The following is a 23,475-nucleotide window of genomic DNA, read 5'->3' as shown; positions in this document are numbered from 1 at the left end:
ACCCTGCACTCAGGTGTTGGATGCACAAGTCCTACCTCTCCCTTTTAGCATAAGGTGGTGCTCACTTTTGGATCTGTGTTAAGTAAACCATATCCAAATAGGCAGCAGGACACTTGGTGCCAGGCTCTTCTCCCAGTTAACAAGGGACAGGATGAGAGGAAACAGCCTCATGTGTAGAGTGGATGTTAGACAGATTTTTCCACAGGAAGAGTTGTCAAACACTGGCACATGCTGCCCTTGGCAGTGGTGGAGTCACCATCCTTGGAAGGGCTCAAAAATCCTGGAGTGTGGCACCTGAGGATGTGGTTCAGTGGTGGATTTGATAATCTCAGAGGTCTTTTCCAGCTTTATTGATTCAGTGACTCCATGGAGAGAATCAGTCTCACAGGATTAAACTGCATTCTCCAGTGGAAATCAAAGGCCAGCTCCATTGAGTTAAGCCCTGCATTTCTATTCGTGTGTTCTGTGGGATTAGTTGGCTTTTCTTTGTGCTATTCCTGACCACACCAGCAGAGTGTGGTAAAAATGCTTAGTAATAAATCTGCATTTTCAGTGCTTCATAATTCTGCTGGAGTTTTCCCTGTAAGGGAAAGGTAATGTGGTTTTGTTTCCTACCTCTCTCACAGTTCTGTTCTCACCTTATCTTGCATATGTAATGAAGTGTTTCACTAGAGAACATTCCTTCATGGTACTGCAATAATTGTGTCACTGTTCTTACTTTGATATTTTTCTATAAAAACAGAAACTTTTCTCTCCCAAGATTTAAATTTTGCTGAAACTTTGACTTTTCTTCTGGTCTCTCCATCCCACAATACCACTGGTCAGCAGCATTCACAGAGCTCAACTGTTCCTGCCTCTCCATCAGAGTTTGCCTCCCACTCCATAGCTTCAGTCAGGCTATTTCAAATGGGTGAATAAAGTTTTTCTGAAAATAAATGGAAAGGGATTTTTGGATCTAGCCAAATTCTGTTTATAGCTGAAGTAATTCCCTCCAGATGGTATCAGAGTGCCTGGCAGGCTTTCCTTTGGCAGCTGTCTGGTTTGTTGGGGGTTGCTTTGTTCCTGTTTGTGCTAATGAGGTGGTTTCTGTTGCATGAGAGGTGCGGTGCCAGCTGTGTGAGGCTGAGCACAAGGAGGTTCTGGGGAGGGCATTGCTCACAGTGACTGTGGAGCTCCCTGCCAGGCTCTGGGTGATGGTGAGGCTGCAGGGGAAGCAGCTTTACCCTTCCTCTCCTCAGTTCACACTGACTGCCAGAGAGAGAAAATGTAGTGAGGTGGCTGGGGTTTATCCAGGGACCCTCATACAGTTATTAAGAATTGGGTACTTCTGTTTTATGTTTTCTGCTCATCTCCCTGTTTCAGCTAAAATACCTTTACAAATATCCTGAGCTCTTGGATTCTTTGAGCTTTTCTCACCACATCCCAAGCATCTCCTCTAACACACCACTACCTGTTTATTAATTTGTCTGTGTCCTTCTGTAATCAGGTTGTGCACGTGCTCAGAGGAAGGAAGAAGGGAAATTACCCTCCTCTTCATTTTCTTTTTGTTCTCTTTCCCTGGTAAAAATTACTAGCTAAGTGCCTGCATAATTTACATTTGTTTGTTTTCCACACTGTCCCTCTAGACAAGATTTATCACCTTGTTCATTTTTAATTATGAAATAGGTTAAAGGAAATGTTGAGGAAGTTAAAGAAATTAAAACAATATACATCAAAAAATAGCTCCAGTGTTCACCTGTGTTTTACTCTGATGGAACTTTTGACATTTGTTTTGGCATGTGAAAAGCTGAAATTAAAAAGAATGAAGGGTAGAAATCTTATGTCTCTCTTGCTTATGAAGTTCTGAGATGTTATTTTATTTGTATGTCCTGTTCTCAGTGCATTCCTGGTTTTCATGCAAAATATCCAAAGCTGCGGAATTTGAGAGCCATGTACTTGAGTAAATGTTTGAAAGATTTTCCCCTCTGTATTTCAGGCTCAGGGTGGAAGTGGCAACTTCAGCTGGTCCTCTTCTAACCCTGCAGTAGGGACAGTGACAGTGAAAGGAGTGATGACCACGGGGAGTGAGCCTGGGCTCAGCATCATTCAGGCACTGGACGTGCGGAATCCGCTGCATTATGGAGAAATGAAGGTGAGAGATTCATTGTTCAGTGATTGGTCTTGAATATGGCTTTTGGGAACAGCCAAGGCAATGAGAATGCCATAGGTATTCCCCTTCCAATTCCTGCCCTGTGGCAGGGTAAGGGATTAGTTTCAGTTTGTGCTTCAGGGAATCCAGCACTGTCCAGTGCATTAACTTTACTCCCATTTTTGCCCCTTCCCGATTTCCTTGGCAAGTCTTTTTCCCTGTTGGAAGTTTTAAGTGCAAGAAGGAAATGGTAAGTGACTCCAGGCCTGGCCATCTAAGCAGACAAACCAAACTAAAAATTCATTCTATAGGGTGATAGGTGAGTGTCCTCCCTTGATACCAAAGGGTGACAGTTGTTATCAGGATGTACAAGGAAATTTCTGTCTGGAGAAGTAACTGAAGTGAGCACAGTGCTGCAGACTGACTGCAGATACCTGAACTGGCCAAGAGAAAACAGTATTATAGGAAAATTAGGAGAAAATGGCAATGAAAACTATAGCTTCCAAGAGGAATATTGTGATGTCTCTGCAGACCATCCCTTGTTCTTAGTCATGGTGGTCAGTGTGTGGTGTGGAGTGAGGGGAATGCAGGAACAGTACATATGGTGGCCCCAAAGAGAAGGGTATGACATTAATTAAAACCTGTTCAGAATGTAGCTTACACACTTGCTCTGAAATAATTCTGTGAACAACCCAGGATGCTGCTTTTTAGCAGTGCAGCAGTTACCAGCTGGAGACACAGGAATGAAGATTTTTTCAGCTAAAACTTCTTATCCTCAAACATAAGTCAAAGCCTGAAGATAGAAAGAAACCTTCTGTCCACGTGAGCTTTCAGAGCAGTGTTTTGCACAATCTGAATAGGTTATTTTTGAATGCCTTTTTTCCTGCGTTAGGAGCTGCTTTCTTTGTGGAACAGCTCTTCAGAGTTCTGTTTACTGACCTCAGTGAACAAGTTTTTAGTAGTAGTAGTTTTAGGAGTAGTTAATCCACACAGATTACAGCTTTAACTCTGTCCCATATGGTTTGGTATCCTGAAGCCAGTTGCAGAAGATTAAGTAGTTAAAGATACTGCAAATAAAAGCTTTGATCACGGTGATTGCTATGAAATCTGTGGATTCTTTAATGGATGCTAAACCTCTCCCAGCTGGTGATGGAACCTCCTGGAGATAGCACACAGCTTAGTCCACACTGCAAAATCTGTAAAGCAGCAGTGTTACAGGAGCAGCAGTAGAAGGGAGCTCCCCAAGCTGCTGTGGGAGCAGAGCCCTGACCCAGCCCTGTCCCCGCTGTGGGAGCAGAGCCCTGACCCAGCCCTGTCCCTGCTGTGGGAGCAGAGCCCTGACCCAGCCCTGTCCCTGCTGTGGGAGCAGAGCCCTGACCCAGCCCTGTCCCCGCTGTGGGAGCAGAGCCCTGTCCCTGCTGTGGGAGCAGAGCCCTGACCCAGCCCTGTCCCTGCTGTGGGAGCAGAGCCCTGACCCAGCCCTGTCCCTGCTGTGGGAGCAGAGCCCTGACCCAGCCCTGTCCCCGCTGTGGGAGCAGAGCCCTGACCCAGCCCTGTCCCTGCTGTGGGAGCAGAGCCCTGAGCCAGCCCTGTCCTTGCAGGTGTACGTGAGCCAGCCCAGCGCCATGGAGTTCGCTCCCTGCCAGGTGGAGGCACACGTGGGGCAGGTGCTGGAGCTGCCCCTGAGGATCAGTGGCCGGACCAGCGTGGACAGGGAGGAGCTGCTCCCCATGAGTGACTGCTCACAGCTGGAGCTGGTGGTGGAGCTGGAGAACCCCGGCGTGTTCAGCCCACTTGAAGGTGCTTTAACTCCATCCCTGGGCTGGAGGTTAAATTGGTGGCAGGTCACACCTCTCCCAAGTCACACTTCTCCCTTAGATCACTGATTCATGGCTCTGTGCAGGATCCCCACAGAAGTGCCAAACCTCAGAGGGGAGGGGGGCCAAGTAGTTTTATTTTGAGGATGTATTTGCTTTTTTCTGCAGAATGGTTTGAGTTGGAGAGAGCTTAAAAACTCATCCAGTCCCACCCCATGCAATGGGCAGGGACACCTCCCACTGTCCCAGGCTGCTCCAAGCCCTGTCCAGCCTGGCCTTGGGCACTGCCAGGGATCCAGGGGCAGCCACAGTTTCTCTGGGCACCCTGTGCCAGAGCCCTACCACCCTCTCAGCCAAAAATTCTTTCCCAGTATCCCATCTAGACCTTCTCTCTTTCAGTTTGATGCCATTCTCTCTTGTCCTGTCCCTACATGTCCTTGTAAAAAGTTCTCTCCATCTTTCTAGTAGGCTTCCTCCAAACAGCCGTGTTGAATTTGATGAACATGCCTGGGCATTTCTTTCCAAATAAGCTCTTGTATATTTTTAATTTATCTGACAGGAAGACTTAAGCCAACTGCTGATTTCTGCAGTGGAGTGAGAGTGAAGGCTGAATTTCAGGGCTACACCAGGCTGGTGGTTGTGTACACCCATGGGCGCGTGCGCCTCAGTGCCAGCATCACCATCGCCGCCTATCTCCCACTGAGAGTGAGTCTGCTTCCTCTGCTCCTGGAGAGATCCAGGCTCCAGCACTGGGACACCTTTACATGACAGGGAACTGCTTGTGTAAGGATAAACTGAGGTGGGTGGGTTCACATTCCACCACTGGCTGGTTCAGTGAAGGAAATGTGAAAGCAGCTGAGTCCGGGGTCAGTAGATGGAAATGCAGAAGAGGCTGCTTTGTTAGCTCATGTGCAGAGGCCTAGCACTGACTGCAGGCTGAAGTCTGAGTATTTCACCATAGCTTTCCCTCAATATGGAAAAAATGTTAGTGCAAATCCTACAGATTGCTGGTTATAATGATGTAATGTGATGTTGTGAAACACAAACTGGAAATGGTTATGGTGTGCTAAATGTCAGGTTAATTGCTGTGGTGGTGAGCAGCCCTGGGTGTCCCAGGGATGCACATCAGTGCAAAATTTGTTAGATAGGTTTGAAGTAAAACTTGTGTAGGAGAATAACTACATACACAGAACTGTTCTGGAGAGAGCACTGTCAAGTGAAAGTACAATTTGACATACTTTCATTCATTTTAAATACTTATTTAAAAGTGTAGCAGAATACTATCTCTCTGTGCTCAGAAGAATATATTAAGGGTCTCTCTTTTGTTGTAGTTCTTCATGAGAGAGATGTGATTAGAATGCAGCTAAAACTTGTCTTTGGATCCGTGGCTTCCTTTGAATCTAATCCAGCTGGACAGAATCCTTGTGGATTTTGGTGCAGCTCTGGTTTTCACTAAGTGTGCTGACAAACCACTGCATGGGAGAAATCACAGCCTTATCCAAGTAGACCTGTTCCATTCAGAAGGAGGTTTATTTTGTAGAGCACAACCAAACGGTGTGAATACATGATTAATTTTTAATTAATTAATTAATTGATTACAGGCTGTCGATCCACCATCTGTCGCTTTAGTGACTCTGGGTTCCTCTAAGGACATGTTGTTTGAAGGAGGACCGAGGCCGTGGGTCCAAGAACCTTCCAAGTTCTTCAGGAGTGTTGCTGCTGAGGATGCAGAAAGCATTGCCCTGGCTTTACTTGAGCCTCCCACACCTCGAAACAACAACCAGCACTGGGTTAGGGTGCTGTGCAGGAGCCTGGGAGAGCAGGTGAGTGCCAGAAGGGCTCGCTGTTGCCCTCCACCAGGCACTGGGAACTGCCTCCAGACAGATTTATGGTGCCATATGCCTGTTAGGTAGCTAGATGCTTTTATAATGAGCCAGTAAAGAACTTGGGTAAGTACATTGTTTATGCATTATGATGCACATTTTAGAGGGAGCATTTCACAACATTATGTTAAAAAGTGGTTTATGATGGATTTTATTGCAGTATAAACCCAAGTTGTGGAAGCCTTATGTTGTGGGATGCCTTGAACATCCTGATGAGTGCAGGCTCAGTTTGCATGAACAGGATCAGAGCAGAAGGTTACTGAGCAGGCTGGCTCCTCTGTCTGACCTGCTTCTCTTAACTTCCAGTGTAATTCTGTTTATTCTATCAAATGGCAGCCACAGGAATTGACTGCTCTGCTCTCTGTGCAGCCTTGGTGAGCGTTGCCATGCTCATTCTCCAACTGGTTTTATTCTCACCAACATATAGAAGTGATTTCTCCTGCTGTACTCACCCTCCTCAACCCATGAAGCTTTTAGCTTCAATGTAATGTTTTCCTCTGCAATTCTGCAAGGCCTAAGCATTTTGGTTGGGCTGCCAAGTTCCTCTGGTTTGCTCAGTGGCCACTCACCAAAGTGGAGCTGTTTCTGTAAGTGCAGATTCAAAAGGAACTGCCTTGGTGTTGCTGTGCAGGACTGGCTGTCCCCAGCAGGTCACACCTGCATGGCTCTGCCAGCACCAGTGCATGGGGGATGGGGCAGGTGCCCAGAGCTGCCTCAGCCTTCTCTCGTTTTGTGTGCACTTCACTTTGCTGAAGGCTAAGAAAGGAGTGGAAAATAAAATATGAGATGTTTTTAAACACACTGAAGTGACTATAAATGTTGCCTTTGGGCTGTTCTGTTCTCACTCTGCAAGAACACCTGCTGTTTCCTTTTTCAGTTACAAGAGATTTGTTGTTTGAATCAAATTTGATAGTGATGAACGTGAACACCTAGGAAGGGTTCCCAGTGACAGTATTTTCATAGAGATAAAGACCTGTTCTTGAAATATGCTGCCCCTTTTACATCTTCCTGTGTTTTAATAGTGCTGTAAGTCCCCAAGAATCATATTTTTGCTTTTCATTCTGATATCACAGTATAATTGAGACCTGCCGAATACAGCATGCCCGAGCTCAACTCTTTCCTCATTTGCTGTTTTCAGGTTATTACCTTAACAGTTGGGAACAGGCCCACAGTCACCAACCCTTTCCCACTGGTTGAGCCTGCTGTGGTGAAGTTTGTCTGTGCTGTCCCTTCCTGGCTGACTTTGATTCCTGTTTATGGCAGCCCTCAGCTGGATCTCTCCTGCCCTTTGCTCCAGCAGAACAAGCAAGTGGTAAGCCTGGGAAGTGGCAGGAGAAGAAGGTGTTCTTACAGCTGAAAAATCAGCATTTGGGGCTCCATGTGTGAAACAAAGCATCTGAGCTGCTGCAAGAGGAGCAGTAACTGGAGCTGTGGCCACACTGGTGCCCTTGGGAGCTTCTGCACAGAGCAGGCTGGGGGGGTCCTGCAGTAAATATACAGTGGATATGTGTAGATTATTAGGCATAAAGAACTTTGCTGTTCTGTTTTTCTTCCTAACTGGTGTTGTCACATGTTGGCTGCTGAGTAAACCACGTTTTGTCATGTTAATATTCCCAGGCAAATGTAAAAGTCATCCTCGTTCCCTAAAATGAATCATTTTAAAGAGCTTCCATGTAATAACAAGAGGAGAAGGAGACTTTTGTGTATTATTAGCCACCTCAGAGCTCACTGGCTTTTCTGGTTCCATTATGTGTCAGCCTGCCTTGGTGCACTGCTGTTGCTAATGCATTTCACCAGAGCAACACCAGAATTTTGAGCTTTAACAAACAGCAGTGTTTGTCATGATTTGTTTGAATTCTAAAAACAATTTTGTTGAGCTGTGGTTCAATTTTGTTGTTGTTGGTTTGGGGTTTTTTTGTTTGTTTGTTTTAAGGTAATTCACTGACTAAAAAATCCCCAAACCCCTGCTCCAGTAAAACCCCCTTAGAGTGCAGAGATTCACAGAACGCTCTGAATTGGAAGGGACCCACGAGGGTCATGGAGTCCAACTCTCAATGGCCCATAGAGGACTTGAACCCACCTGGTGTTAGCAGCACCATGCTCTGACCAGGTGGGATAATCTCAGGGCTGTTGGAGCACAGCTTAATGCCTTGCACTGATGGCTCCTTTTAATGAACATTCCTCATGTATTGATGTTGTAACAAACCTCATGGATCTCAGCATACGTTTCCTTTAATGATTAAAAAATCCTGTTGTATCTGTTCAGTTCAAAATATTCCTTGTTTTTCAGGTCCCTGTTTCCAATTACCGTAATCCAATACTGGATTTGGCTGCCTATGACCAGCAGGGCAGGAAATTTGATAACTTCAGCTCTCTTAGTGTTGTGTGGGAATCCACAAATAAGGCCATTGCTCGTATTGAGCTGGAGCTGCCAATGGAGCTGACTCTGAAGGAAGAGGACAATGGTCAGAAGAAAATGCACGGTATGAGTGGGTTGAAATGAGCATTTCATTGTTTGAAGGTCAGGATTAAACCTGTTTGGCAATGTCTCATCTTGATTAAAGAAGTTCCTGTAATCTGCAGTCATACTTCAGCTTAACATCAATATGCATTTTTAGTGTGTGAGAAAAAGGAGCCAAGTCCAATGCCTAGAACCTGTCTGAGAGAGAAAGTTCTTGTCTGATGACAACGATCCTAGAGGAACTGAGTGTATTTTTCCTCTTTGTTGCATTCTAGGCTTGCAAACTGTGGTAGTTGACCGTGAGTTTGGAACTGCTGCCATCTCTGCCACTGCCACTGGGTTCCAGCAGCCTCACCTGAAGGCAGCCAGAGCCAAAATGCCGGTAACAGCCCCTGGGGGGTTTGCCATTTCCCTGTGGCTTTATTTCCTCCACACACAGCACTGTACAAATGAGGCAGCTCCCTGGTGCAGTCTGGTTCATTCTGCAGAGGTTTGATACTGGTTCATGGTTTGCCTGCTTGCCTCTGCACTAAGTGCTGCTATCCATATCAAATCTGTCCAAGTCCTTGGGAGCTTTTTAACCATGTGAGCAAGGGCATTACTGAGAAGTGTTTCAGTTGGTTTTGTTTCAGTTTAGGGTTTTTAAATGAATTGGTGAATCTTTGCTGCTTGTCCTTCGCTAAAGCAGCCATGTGCTTCGTGCAGCTGTCACTGGGGAAAGCAAATGGATTATTGCCCCTGCAAAGCTGGGTGGGAGAGTTCTGCATGAGCAAAGCAAAAGCTGACGAATTCCTCATATGGACCATATGTTAGTCTGGGCTCTGACTAATGCTCTCTTTTTCTTTTTCCTGAGAGACTCCTCCATTGTACAATGCCAGCCATAAGCCCAGGCTCTCATTTTACAACTCATTAGCCACTCCCTGAAATACTTTGTGTGTAGGTACTCAACCTAGGGAAGAAAAACAGCAAAAGGTAGTGATGATGAACAGAGAGGGCAGGTGTAAACAGATGGCAGTTTTCTGTTCATATCATTTTTGTAAGCTGAATATAAGGGCAGGTTTCAGCCTGTGGAATAACCTGACACGTGCAATAATTTCTCTTAAAATATTCTGCTTCCTAACTGGAATTTCTATTTAATCTTGTTAAACAAGATTTAAGTGGGTTTGAGATATATGCAGTACCTTGAAAACAGGCTTGAGGCAAAAAGTAAAATATGCAAGGAGAGGTTACAGGATTTAACTCAAAGCAGGTAGCAGATGGGCACCAGTAATGTGAAATACCCTGTGAGCCAGGTTCTTCTCAGCATGGCCCAGGTGTGGCATCTGCTTAGTAAATTATTTGAGAGGTGATCTTTTTTGCCACTTGGTTCTTGCCTTTTCTGTGGGGTTTCCACTCTTCTTCTGTTGGGAAATGTGGTGTAGGTGCATTTTCCCTGAAGAATTACTGCAGAGACACAGTTACTTTGCTGCTGAAGTTATTTGAGATATTTGGTTGTGTTTCTTTTTGTTTTTTCTCTTAGAAATTGAGCTGTAATATGGATACTTGATGTTCTACAATAATTTTGTAGTTCACTGTGCTCTGCTTTGTTAAACCAATATTACAAATTCTTTCTTACTTTTAGAAATAATTAGCAAAGTGAATGCTCTAAACTTTGCCTTGAATTCAGAGAACATTGGAGTTCTCTTAAGTTCTATTCTCTGTGTTTAAATTTGGGAGGACTCTGGTGGCTGTTGATGCCAGTCCTGCTGCACTTTGGGGGCTCATGAGTTGTTTGATTTAAATGAGGTGACCTGGCTGCATTTTTCAAGTCCATCAGCAATGGGCTGCTCTATTCTGCTTTCAAACCTGCCCATTCTCCTTTCTTGCAACCAAAACCAAACAAAAATCTAGTAGATGGGATATTAAGATGTCTTTAGTGTAGTTTCATGTTTAAGTGGAACACCCTATTATGTCATTAGGGAAAGATGATATCCTTTCTACATCAAGGAAATAATTCTAGTAATGAGGTGAAATGGGTACAGAGTAGTGACTTCCTCTAGAAACCTTTTTCCTTTTCTGAGCTAATGTTGTTATTGGGTGAGTGATTAAAACTGCATTTGGTCCAGTGTTATGTACTTACATTTAAGGAAAAATATCTCTTGGTGACCTGCTAAGAAGAATCATGAAAAGATGAGTTAGAGCTAGAAAACTTTGTGTGTTTGCCTTATCATTCTGTATGAGCTTAGGCCATGGCTCGGAGTTAATATCCTGTCTGTGCTTGTCAGACATCCCTCACTGACCCTGCAGTCCTGGGCCCTTGTCCTCTGCTTTGGCCAGGGGTGCAGAGCAGCCCAGCCCTGAGGATGCCCTTCCCTGTGCAGGATGGCTGACTGAGCCCTCTGCATCTTGTGGCCATCTCATCCCTCAGCCTGTGCCCTGAGCTTTGGCTGCCTGCTTTAAACATCCTGCCTGCACACACAGGACTCTGGCAGGGCTGTGCCTCTGCTGAAACTGCTGCCATTGTTCTTGCAGCACGAAGCTGTGCTCCCAGGGCCTGCCACCATTGAACTGATGCTCGTGGAAGATGTGAAGGTGAGCCCCACTGGGCTCTCCATCTACAACCACCCTGACGTCCAGGTGAGGAGTTCTCTGCTGCTTTTTCCCTGCTGGGAGGAAAACATCACACATTACAGAAGGTGTGGGAGGAGACATCTTTACTAGAAATATACAATCTTAATTCTGGATGCTTTTCTGGTTTTGCAGGCAGAACTTCTCATCCAACAAGGTTCTGGATATTTTTTCATTAATACCAGCGTACCAAATATTGTAAAAGTGACACATGAGGAGACTCAAGGCATTGCTTTGGTGAGTGCAGTGTTTTGGGGTTTTACACCTTTTTGGCAAGCAGGTTATGGTTCTGCAGCTTCAGCATTTGTGGGCATTTTGCAGCAGGTGTGGATAGAGAGGCAGCAGCTGCATTTTGGATGTGTTTGCCTGTCACAGCTGGGCAGGGGGATCTTTGCACTGACATTTTCAGGTATAGTCTCAGGTACAGGAAATTGTTTCATTACAGCTGTGATTCACTTGTGTTCTCGGTATAAGATAAAAGCCAGTTCCAAGTACTTCATCCATTACAACTTTGCAGTAAAATGTTCCCGATTTCACAAACACACCACAAAGAATAACATGACAGAATTATTCAGAAACATGAATTGGTTTCCAAAGTAATACTGGAGTATTTGCTGTGGGCCAGTAGTTCTGAAGGCTTCAAATTCTTTAATCCTATAGTGCTGTTTCAGGGTATTTTTTAATCACAGTATTACATCCTGATTTTGTGAATAAGTATCTATTCAAGAGTTTATTCTGATCTCCATATGAAGTTTCTAATGCACTTTTCCACTAGAAGATGCCACTAAAGTGCACGTGTGCTTGACTGCATCAAGCCCAGGATATGAAATGCATTCTGCAGTGAACACCAGTAAAACTGTGTGTTTGCATTGCTGCTTCCATTAGGCAAGAACTTGAAGCAAAGCAAGTTGCTCTAAAGAGTGGTTTTTATAAATTACAGATATAATTTTTACAATTTACAGATTTGCCTTTTGAGAAGTAATGCTGATAAAGTTAGTGAAATAATGATAACTAAGGTGCAAATTAAAATATCAAAAGAATTTGTGAAACATTTTGATTGTCTCTAACTGTTACAAGTGTGAAGTGGGAATATTTTTTCCAACTAGGCACGGAGGTGAGAAAAAAGTAGAAGAGATGAGGAGTTTTTTGTACATAGTACACTGTTCATACTCTTAATAATTTTTTTGTCAGGTCTCCCTGATAGGTTTAACTGATGTACATGAGATAGGTTCAGTGCTCTTGTCTGGAATTCAGGAGTGGAGGAGTGACAGCATGATAGGCTTTGTGAAGTGTAGGAAGAGATTTAACTGCCTGTCAGATTAAAGGAGAGAAAAGTCCACTTTAAACACATTTTTTAAAAAATGCAGCCCCACACAGGTTTGGCAGGTTTGTTAGCCCTGTGTGCTGTGCTTGGGTTAAATCCCAGCAGCAGCCCTGGTTTTCCATGGAAGCAGCAGAATGGCCTGGGAAATCAGCAGGCTCTCTCAGGCTCTGCCATGGCAGGTACCAGTGCAGCCAAATTGGCAGAGGATGAGTTGGCAGTAAAGTCTTCTGAGAAACTAAATTAATGTGATCTGGTGCAGTGATTCCCAGACTTTTCAGCGGGGCTGCCAAGGAGGAATTCTCTTCTCTCCCTCTGGTTTTGACACAGCAGCTTCTCTGGGCGTGGGCGGGTGGTAGCAGAGGAGGAGTGAAGAGTGGTCACCAGTGCAATATCCCTGGATACTGGGAGCCACTGGACACCTAATGGGAGAGGAGAACAGCGGGGTAGGCTGAGACAGGAAGCATTTTAAAAGTTGCAGTAGCCCTGCTTGCCCTTTGCCCTGTTTGCTTTCCCTGTCTCCCAGCCCAGCTGAACTCCATTCCAGCTCCCTCCCCTGACCACATCTCCTGTATGAGCCACCCTCTGTGGGAACTGCTGCTGTTCTGGAAGCTGACCTTTATTAAAACTTCACATCCCTTTTTGTTTTGAGGCAGAAACAGGAGTAGTGCCCTCACAGAACAAAATGTCAGCTTTCCCCACTGCTCTGCTGCTGACTCCTGTGGTGCTGCTGGGCAGTGCTGAGAGTTCACTGAACTCCTTTGCACTGGGGGGGCCTGGCCATCTCCCCGTGTTCAGAGCACACAACAGGACACCCAACTGCACTGCTGTCCCTGGCCAAAGTGGGGAGAACAGCTGGGATTGTCCTGAGGTCTGTGACAAGGTCAGGGAGTTGCAGGACAACTGCAGAGCTGATGTGGGCAAGGTGCGGGTGCATGGCCTTGGGAGAGGGGACATTGGGATGGGTGCTTAGTTCTGAGGGCTTGTGTTTGTGATCAGAGGTCTCTTTCTTCATTGTTTTATTCTCTTTATCCTTTGAGAAATGTAACATTCTTTTTCTTTAAAACTAATGGCATAATAGTTTTATTAAAGAAACACCTGATCTGTCAGCTGTCCTCTTACTTGACAGGATCTACCACCAGGTTTTGGCTGCTCAGATAAAAAGCACTGACAGTGACAGTAGAGTACAAATCTTACAGGAAGCAATATAGGCATAATCCATGTCCTTGTTTTTTTTGTTTTTTTTTTTTTTTTTTAGCTTATCACTTTGGTTTTCACTCTACTAAGAAAAGTTTTGTTGTTCTAAATGATTTGTGTGTTTTTTCTCCTGATGGCATGAGAGTAACAGGATGCCAGACTGTTCCAGATGAAGAGCTGTTAATTCACTTGGTGCCTGGGGGCTGTTTGCACTAGCTCAGTAGCATGATACTTTTTACATCCGTTTTACAGCTTGATTTTTATTTTGGTGGAAGAATTCTCTGTGTCTAAGCTTGGAGATTTCTTCATCCAACTGCTTCTGCCCTGAAAGTGGCACAAATTTTATCCTCTGAACAACAGAAAGGAAGTGCTATAATGCAGTTTTCTTTTGGCATTGCAGGTGCAGCCCCTGCTCCCAGGATCAGTGACTGTAATGATTCATGACCTGTGTCTGGCTTTCCCTGCCCCAGCTGAAGCTGAAATTCATGTATCTGATATCCAGGAATTGTATGTGCGAGTTGTTGACAAGGTCAGTGCCTTGGGAGCAGCATTAGGAGCTGATCCATGTGCCCTGACTCCCTGGGCTGGTCCTGAACACACAGACCAGACATGGACAAGATGCTGCAACAGAGAAACAACTACAACCTCCCTGTGTCTTTGTTCCTCCCTCCCAAATTTATCCCTTTAGGTTATAAGTGTCTCACAGTATCAGGTATCTGTTCAAGTTCTGTGTGGCAGCAATCTCAACTTTTGCATTTACACAGCAATATTAATCCATAATTTATATGGACATGCTCATTTACATTTCCTCCTGTTTAAAGTGCATGTGAGCAATTCTTTTTCTTTGCCCCAAGGTCATTTTCTATATGTCAGGTTTTAAAACTGAACAGAAAAAAGTCCAGCTCCTTGCTCTTGCCAGTTTGGGTGCACCTTAAAGAAAAGAAGTGTTGATATTTCTGGTTGTTTTAATTATGCCCTTGCCAGCTGAAAGACCTGAGTTCATTCATTTCATCTGACACTAACTCTAGCTGGCAGGGATTAGTCTTTAAAATTAGTGCTAGCCTAACCTTGGGGCTCCATCTCCACTACCCTACTACAAATGTAATACAAAATAAAATGAAAATGTTTATGCTAATAAATAAGAGTGCTTTGAATGCAGAATGAACTGGATGTGTCTGTTTCAGGTGGAGATTGGAAAAACAGTTAAGGCTTATGTCAGAGTTCTGGATGATTCAAAGAAACCTTTTCCAGCAAAATACTTCCCAGTCATGGATCTCAGTCTCAGAGCAGCATCTCAGCTTGTCTCACTTGCGTAAGTTAATGGATTTTTAAAATTAATCTGTGAGTAAGAATTGGCAGAAAATGAATAAAGGTATTAGGTTAAAGACACAGTAATACACAATGACTGAGATTCTATTTATGTTGTTTTTGTGAAGTCTTAATTGCCTGGTAAAAGGTTAAAGATTATTATTTTTGAGGGAAATTGCCTGAACTAACAGCCTGAATGTTGCTGGCTGATGAAAGAGACTGCATTCCTCCATTGTGAAGACTGATGAAGCATTGTGCATCTTGGAAGCAGTGACTTGGCAAATAGTGTCAGGTGAAGAGTGCTGTGCAAAGGCCATCTGATGTTACCAAACTCACTGTGTCTGTTACTTGTTTCATTTTCATTTCAGGTATTTGATGTTACAATAAAGCACAGGTTGGTTGCAAAGAGCCATCATGTGTAGAAATGTGATAATTTCCTTAACTTTGCTTCAGACAGAGTCACTTAGTAAAACTGCTGGGCACTAAATGAGTCCTTTGCTTTGCTATTTGCAATTTACTCACTGATTTATTATGTCTTGGATGGATTTCTTTGCAGCCCCCTGAGGGAGGCTCTGGATGAGCACACTGCAGCTTTCCTGGTGTGTGGCATGACCATTGGGCAGACGAGCCTGATGGCAGCTGTGGCTGACAGAAGAGGACACAGAATCAACTCTGCTCCACAGCAGATTGAAGTAAATAATTTCAGATAAGAAATGCAATAAAGAAAGTCTGTGCTGCAATGGAAGAGGAATACATAAATTATGGTTACAGTATTGTAATCAATTTGCCATAAAATTCATTCTGTCTGGAAGCTGACCTAATGCCAGTGAGATTTCAGTGTTGTTTAACTGTAGATGATGAGTTAAATTTCTGCATGCTCAATTTACTGTGATTAAGCAACTAAAGACTCAGTTGTACACTTGTGCACTTGTACTGTTTTGTGGCATAATTTATCTGACTGAAGGATCCTGAACACAGGTATTCATGTTTCTCTTTTTAGGTCTTTGCCCCATTTAGACTACTGCCAAGGAAAGTGACCCTAATTATTGGTGCCATGATTCAGGTGAGCCATCTTCTTACATATTTTCTTTACTTTATAATTTCTGTTCTAAAATGAATCTTCATGACTGGATTTTCAGCAGTAGATACTCAACTTGACATTTATCTGCATTCACACTGAATGGACTGACAGGATTGGTGGAGAGGGACTATGGGAACGGCCTGGAGTGACAGGACACAGGGGAGTGGCTTCAACCCCACTGCAGGGCAGGGTCACATGGGATATTGGGAAGCCTTTGATGCCTGTGAGGGTGGGCAGGCCCTGGCACAGGGTGCCCAGAGCAGCTGTGGCTGCCCCTGGACCCCTGGCAGTGCCCAAGGCCAGGCTGGACAGGGCTTGGAGCAGCCTGGGACAGTGGAAGGTGTCCCTGCCCATGGAACAAGATGAATTTTGAGGTCCTTCCCAGCCCAACCCATTGTGTTTCTGTGATGAGTACTCCATGAACAGTGTCATTGTTGAGCCAGCTTCTGTTTTGCTCTATTGCTGGATCAAAGGATTTGTGTTTGCTTTTGTCAATTGAGTGTCAGCTTTTCTGGTGTTAAACACCAGCCCAGCATGAGTAAATCTGCCAGCTCCATGAAGTTAGGCATAGTGGGCTTGTTGTGCACACTGAAACACAGAGCAGAGCTCTGCGCCAGGGTGCTGAGGAGAAGGGAAGGTAAAGCTTACTGACACTTTCTGGAGGGGAGGTGGCATCAGCCTGTGGCGCTCTGTGAGGCACAGGGTTCACCTGTGTGCTCAGCTCACGCATTCCCCAGGCTGACATCCTGCTGGGACCAGGGGCAATAGTCCTGGAGCTGTCCTGGGAAGGTGCAGGCAGCACTGAACTCGCTGTGGTGCTGAGCAGGGAGGGTGTGCCCTGTAGTAGTGACCAGAAGAACTGTCTGAAGGGTTCATGTGCTGTTCTGTGTGCTGTTCTGACAGATCACTGCTGAGGGAGGCCCCCAGCCTCTCTCCAACATCATTTTCTCCATTGACAACGAGCACATTGCGGCAGTGAACAGCTCTGGGCTGGTCAGAGCAGTGGCCACTGGCACTGGGGTGGTGACAGGAGTGCTGCAGGCTGTTGATGCAGAGACAGAGAAGCTTGTGGCCGTGTCCCAGGTAATGTTTGTGGTGCTCTTGGGGGCTGACAGGAGCTCTCTGACTCATGGCTTTGGCCCTGAAAGGGGACACTGAGTCTTTCTGCATGAGCAATGTTACCTCGTGCACTTCTCTTGTTTCCTGAAGATGACAACTCAAGAGTTCCTCCTCCTTGGCCTGTGAGCTACACAGGCATTGGCACAGTGGTACTTTGAACATACAGGTTAAATCTTGCTGTGCCTTAAAGCAGAGTCTCACAGGTAACCAGGGGGGCTTTTTGACCAGTCTGGTATCTTCAGGATTGGTGAGGTTCAGGATTGGTTAGTGCATCCAGAAAAGCCCATCTAGAGAAGCCTTTCCAGCACAGCAGAAGGTTGTCCTTGTCTCCATGCCCTTTTAGATCAGGAGGATCCAGAAGGCAGCTGTTGCTGAAAAAAAACCACCCATTGCCTCCTAAGCTGCAGCAGCCTGTATAGAACACTGTCACCCCTTGTTGTGGTCTGAGCCCATCTGTGTGAGGTGCAAGCAGTAAATCCCTGATATTCCCTCAGAATCTGTGTCCTTAGGTTTTCCTGCAGCTGAGTGTGGGGGAGGTGGGCAGGCCTGCAAGGGAGCACAAGGCCCTGGGACTTGCATGAGACTCAGAGCAGCAGAACTTGGGCCAGATCTTATGACTTCGTCCTTTGAGCTCAGGGCAGCACAGCTGCTGTGAACCACAAAGCTCTGCTGCTTGAAAGGTGTCAGCACAGTCCAGGAAGACACAAAGTGAGTTTTTTAAAAAATAAAATATCAAGAAATCTCTGCTTTTTAATGTATGAACAGCAGTCTGCCCTAATGGTGTGACAGGAGGCAAAGTGAACTTGAAAGGTCAATCTGCTGCTCAGTGAGGTCCAGGTCTGACCTTTCCTCCCCAGTATATAGCAGGAATAAAATCTATCAGGAATGCCTGGATACATGCAGAGGAGATATCAGAGTCAAACATCATTCTTTTATTCTCAGTTGGCCCATTTAGTGCTCTATAATCCTCATTTCATTCTAACTCCTCTCCATGTCTTACCCCTGGGTTTCTTCATCCCTCTTCTTCTTCCTCTCCCTGTGATCTTGTCTGCTGCTGTCTCTCACCTTTCAGTTCCATCATTCATGTCATCAGTAATTTTGTGCAGAATTCCTTTTCAATTTAGGGAGCATTTTTAAATGGTTATCAATCAAAATTTAATCCTTTTTAGTTTTTTACAATCCTACTGAATTTGTCCATCTGTATTTCCTCTGACAAGTCATGCTAATCACACAGCAGCAGTGATTAGATAATGGCAAAATAGTGGCTATAGAGCTTGAAAGGGAAATCTGGTTTCTGTTTGACAAGTGCTTACAGTGTCTTCCCTTCCTCCTTGCCAGGACAAGGTGGAAGTTGAGGTGGTGCAGCTGACAGCTGTGAGAATTCGGGCACCCATCACACGAATGAAAGCTGGTACTCAGGTGAGCTGGTTTGGGATTGGCTTTTGTCCATTCATGTGTTGGAACTGCAGCTTGTGCTCATTGCTGTCACACTGTGTGCTGACAGCACTGCAGCTCTGGGAGGAACCATCTTCTTCATCAGAGACCCCATCCCTTGATCAGTGAATTTTAAATGTAATTCTCTCTGCTGTGGGCAGGTGTTTGGTTTGCGTGCTGGCATTAGCTAAGCAGGCTGGTTTCTCTCTTTCCAGATGCCAGTTTATGTCATGGGCATCACCAGCACTCAGACTCCGTTCTCCTTTGGCAATGCTGTGCCAGGGTTAACCTTCCACTGGTCTGTCACCAAGAGGGACACTCTGGATGTCAGGACAAGGCACAGTGAGGTAAAGTGTGTGTGCATGTGCAGCTTGGGCAAAGGAAAGGGCCACATCAGGGCAATGCAGGGAATATTGCTGCCTCCTCTGCCTCAAAACCCAGGATCAGTTGTCAGCACCTGGGTGCCAATGTCTGGGCTTTCCATGAGTCCAACTTTAATCCCTTTCTCCTGTCCAAGGCTGCTTTTCAGCTTCCTGCCAACTACAACTTTGCAGTGGATGTTTATGGCAGAGTGAAGGGAAGAACAGGCCTGAAAGTTGTAGTGAAGGTCCTGGATGCTGCAGCCAACCAGTTCCACAACATGGCAAGAGAACTGTCCGATGAAATCCAGATTCAGGTAGGATGGTTTTCTACACAGTTCATGTTGAAGTGTCTGCTTCAGAACTGGACTGAAGTATCTGTCTTTGAAGTCAGGAATTTGAAATGCAGGAGTAGCTCCAGCTTTGGTTTGAGTGGTTACTCTTGTTTGTATAATGTTCCTCATTGGGGCTCATTCAGTTCATGGGCTCATGGGAGCAGGGGATCTAAAGTAACTCAGGTGAATATGGGGCTCCCAACACCTTTTCCCATGAGAAATCTTCTGTTTTCATGCTGAAGAAAATTCCTGAACTTACTACAGTCCAGTTTAGCCATAGCCCTGGAAATAAATACTCTCAGAATAACTTGTAGAAGATACTGGCTCTCCTATTCTCAAATATTCATGTCCAGTGGTCTTGTTTTACCATATATATTATACAAGAGAAGAAAGAATGTTACAGCTCTGTTCGTGTTTGGTTGTTTTGAAGATGAAATAAATTAAGTAAATTACTGTCTGCACACAACAGTGGGCCAAAATGCCTCTTATTTTCCAGGTGTTTGAAAAACTTCATCTAATCACTCCAGAGGCAGAAGCAGAGCAGATCCTCATGTCACCAAATTCCTTCATTAAACTTCTGACCAACAGGTCAGTGCTCAGTTTCCATACTGTGGCTTGTGTCATCCCTTTATCCAAACTGGAGGGCAGTTGGGTTTAAGGGAGCTGTTTCAGTCTCTCAGTAACACTGTTCATCCATTTAATGCACAGCTTCCCTGCTGGCTCATGGTATCTTACTGTTCTCTTGGGCTTTGTCAAATCTTGTATTAGATTGTAGCTGGAAAATTCATTCAATATTGGGAACTTTCAGATCCTTTTTTTAAAAGCAGCTGAGCCAGTTAAAGCTGTATCCTGCTGCCTGCTTCCTGTAGAGGTTTTGATGGGTGATTGAGGCTTTGTGGAATATAATTCTGTGTGTTTTGCACACAGAGGTTATGGCTGGATTTTCAGATTAAAATGCCATTTCCAAATAAGAAATTCTTTTTACATAATCTGTTTTCAAAGACTGACATTTTAGACTCATACCAGGCTTGAAATGTAGTTTTCCCAGCATAATAATGGTCAGATAGACACAGCAGGACACACACTGAGGGCAAAGCTTTAGAGACATTTACATTTTAGGGGGAGGGAGCCCATACCATAGTTTCATGGAATCACAGAATGGTTTGTATTGGAAGAGACCCTAACTACGGTTTTACACATTTAAGGGGTTCCTTGCTTTTGTTTTACTTCAGGGACCGGGTGGCCTCCCTGAGTTACCGTGTCCTGGATGGGCCAGACAAAGTCCCTGTAGTGAAAATTGATGAGAGAGGATTCCTTGTCTCTGGCTCTGCCATTGGATCCTCGACCATTGAAGTGGTTTCCCAGGAGTTGTTTGGCATCAACCAGACCATCATAGCTGCTGTGAAGGTACTGTCAGCTCCCTTCCTTTGCACTTTCCTCAAGTACCTCTTCACTACTGCAACAGAGATTGTTGGCTGCACTTCTTGAACTTCACATCTGAGAAATGAGCAGTGTAGGAATGAACAGTTCTGAGCTTTGAACCATGGGACACCAGGGAATGTAAGCCCATCATCTCTGTTCAAAAAATCCTTGAGCCAAGAACTTCCTGTATCTGGCAGCATGAGCCACTGCTCCCCTTCCTCCTATCCCTTTTTACTGTCAGCATCTTCCCACTGTCCCAGCTAAAGGAGAAAAATGTACAATTGTGTGCTTTAAGTTATTTTTAAGTTTAACTCCTGTAATCACTGTGAAGGGGCTTGGTGGATTTTTTAATTTGAATTTTGGTATTTTCCATGGTGTTCAGCTTTTCCTGTAGGACAGGGTGTGGATTTGTCCTCCTGGGTGGGGAATGAAACAAGAAATGGGGGCCCAGTGTCACTGCCACCACCCCTGCTGTGGGGTGGTGGCAGTGAATTCTCCAGCTCTGTTACTGGTGACCTTGTTTCTTCCCTTTGGCAAGTGAAAGATGTCTGATGAGTTTGGGGTGGCTCAAATGCCATTTGGCCAGCACCCAGTGGGACTGAAGTCAGATCCCCCTGTGTGAGTTTGTCCTGTACACAGGATGGTGAAACAGAGCTCTCTGTAGTAGAACTCAGTTCAGCACCTTGTACAGCTCATTTTTCCTGTACTTACTACAACTGTAGTGCCTTTATGGAAATGATATTTTTAACCTCGTGAGGTAACACAGTTCATCTTATGGCTGAAGAGCTGAGAGAGCTTGAGAGGTTCTGCCAAAGGTCATGTCAGAGAGCTTGTGACTGAGCTGGAGATGAGCTTGAATCTGTTGTGTCATTCTAAGGCAAAGCTCTCTCCTTCACTTTGTCCTTCTTTCATAAGATCTGGTGTTGTCTGTGTACAAGTGTACACAATTAAGAACCAAACTGCTGCAGCAGCATCACTTAACACTGAGCCCTTGAACTTGGCTCAGAGAAGGGCTCTTACATAAGCCAGGGAGTCTGGGGGAAGAGGGAGTGACAGTGAGCTTAGCCTGGGACCAAGCTCAGCACTTGCCTGGACCTGCTGCACTCACTATTTTATTTTATTTTTTCTTGAATTAAAAAAAAAAAATACATCAAAACCTGAGATGCTTTAACAGTAAAAGGCTGTTTTCATCAATATTAAATTTAGCAGTTGTCCCTTGTGGGATAGTTGCTGAGATTTTAAAGTAAAGCAAGCTTGATAATCTGTCAGGGAAATGGGGTTTTTGTTGGCTGGTAACCACAGCTTGTTGGGCAGAGATCTGTATGCACAGAGGTTTTAACTGATGAAACCAGCCCGTGGAGCAGACAGTGGCATATACTGATGTTACAGCCACTTTTTTTTTTTTCATTTTTTTTCTTTTTTGGATTCACCAAAGATGTATTTTGCTGGAGGCCAAATTTGTCCTTTCCTTTTTAAGTTCTGACATGTACATTTTCAGATTGCAGAGTTTTACGTTTTAGCTGAGCCTCTTAGGTCAGGAAAATAAAGGGATTTTTCTACAAGATAAGCTTGAGGCCTTCTTTTAAAATAGTTTTTTCTATATACTTGTGGGGTTTTGCTTCCTCTGCCCTTCTATTATTTATTTTCCAACAGCTGTAACAAAAAGAGCAGATGTAATTATTTTTGTTGGGTAATTTTGCTCGTTAACCTAGGTAAGTTAATCAAGAATAGTAATATGCTGTTTAAAAGCCAAAATATTGGGTTGTCAAGTCTTTGTCTTCAGAAAGCCTTTTTTGACTGGAGTGTTAGTGCAGAAATGTGGGGGTGTGCACATATGGTTAATGGAGCAGCCTCTCCTGAGGAGTTCAGAGCAGTTCCCAACTTGTGTCTTGGCTGAGGAGAGGCACTGAGGGAAGCAGCTGAGCCTGCTGAGCCCCCAGGGTTTGTCAGCTGCCAGCTCTGCCTGGAACAGCTTGGCTCTCTCACCTGCTGCAGGGGAGCTGGGCAGCAGTGACTGTTCCATCCCCTCATTCATGCATTGTCAGGGGCCCTTCTAATAGCTGGGCAATGAATTGCACCTTTTATTTCAGGAGTTATTGGGAGAGAGGAGATGGGGCCACTTCTGAACAGTTTGAATTGATAGGATGATAATGTGTTCTCTGAAGTGTGTGTGTGATGTATGTTCCTACATGATTATTGCTTGTTTCAGTTCCCAGTGGTACTAGGAAAAAAGGGCTAAGAAATACCAGCTGTGAGGGTACAAAGCAGAGAGAGCCAGGCTTTTCTCAGCCATGGCAGGGCAAGGGGAGCACACAGGAAACACAGTCTGAACATGGGACAGCACTTTTTGCTGGGGTGGCTGTTGAGCACAGAGTGCAGGAGGCTGTAGAGTCTCCATCTGAGATGTGCAGGAGCTCCTGCACATGGTCCTGGCCCTGGGTAACCCAGCTGGAGTGGGGGCTGGACTAGACAGAGTCTGAGGCTGTGGAATGGAGATACTGGTAACAACAGCTGCAGTGTCAGTCCTGGCATGTGGCTAAATGCAAATGGCTCAAAAAGGCAGCTCTGGATATTTACATAAAAAGAACTCTTTTAGATTATTTTTACAGGAGTATCATAAAAAGCAATTTAACTTTGCTTCTCACTGCTGATGTTTTTCCAGGTCTGCCCCATCTCCTACCTCAGGATCTCCATGAGGCCCATTCTGCTGACCCAGAACAGAGAGGCACTGCAGGCCCTGCCCCTGGGGGTGACACTGACATTTACAGTCCATTTCCATGATAACTCTGGAGATACTTTCCATGCACACAATGCTGTGCTCAACTTTGCCACCAACAGGTGGGTGTCTGTCATGGGGGGTAATTACAGAGAGCAAAGAAAGGCCAGACACACACAGAACAAGGATGGTTCCAGAGATATCAAGTGAACATGCAGCTTGGGTTGGGATTAGCAAGGCAAGGATTTTGTCTCTGCAGAGGCAGTGGCAGGAAGGAGAGTTGCAGT

At 44.9% G+C, this 23,475-nt stretch overlaps 1 protein-coding gene across 1 annotated transcript in view; it reads left to right on the top strand.

The window, feature by feature from the left end:
• NUP210 (nucleoporin 210) overlaps positions 1–23,475 on the top strand; it is a 49,842-nt gene that overhangs the window by 17,289 nt on the left and 9,078 nt on the right. Inside the window, exons 12-31 of the mRNA XM_063164365.1 lie at positions 1,976–2,131; positions 3,730–3,928; positions 4,505–4,650; positions 5,547–5,768; positions 6,967–7,140; positions 8,119–8,311; positions 8,565–8,671; positions 10,801–10,905; positions 11,032–11,133; positions 13,815–13,943; positions 14,599–14,726; positions 15,279–15,414; positions 15,723–15,785; positions 16,707–16,886; positions 18,261–18,341; positions 18,572–18,703; positions 18,874–19,032; positions 19,547–19,638; positions 20,283–20,457; positions 23,135–23,310. Of these exons, the coding sequence (XP_063020435.1) occupies positions 1,976–2,131; positions 3,730–3,928; positions 4,505–4,650; positions 5,547–5,768; positions 6,967–7,140; positions 8,119–8,311; positions 8,565–8,671; positions 10,801–10,905; positions 11,032–11,133; positions 13,815–13,943; positions 14,599–14,726; positions 15,279–15,414; positions 15,723–15,785; positions 16,707–16,886; positions 18,261–18,341; positions 18,572–18,703; positions 18,874–19,032; positions 19,547–19,638; positions 20,283–20,457; positions 23,135–23,310 (2,855 nt within the window). The remainder of the gene's footprint in view (positions 1–1,975; positions 2,132–3,729; positions 3,929–4,504; positions 4,651–5,546; positions 5,769–6,966; positions 7,141–8,118; positions 8,312–8,564; positions 8,672–10,800; positions 10,906–11,031; positions 11,134–13,814; positions 13,944–14,598; positions 14,727–15,278; positions 15,415–15,722; positions 15,786–16,706; positions 16,887–18,260; positions 18,342–18,571; positions 18,704–18,873; positions 19,033–19,546; positions 19,639–20,282; positions 20,458–23,134; positions 23,311–23,475) is intronic.

Source organism: Melospiza melodia, chromosome 10 (assembly GCF_035770615.1).
Source record: "Melospiza melodia melodia isolate bMelMel2 chromosome 10, bMelMel2.pri, whole genome shotgun sequence".
In the NCBI taxonomy this organism is placed as follows: Eukaryota; Metazoa; Chordata; class Aves; order Passeriformes; family Passerellidae; genus Melospiza; species Melospiza melodia.
Note: the sequence above shows the minus strand (reverse complement) of the source record. Positions and strands in the feature narration are given on the sequence as shown.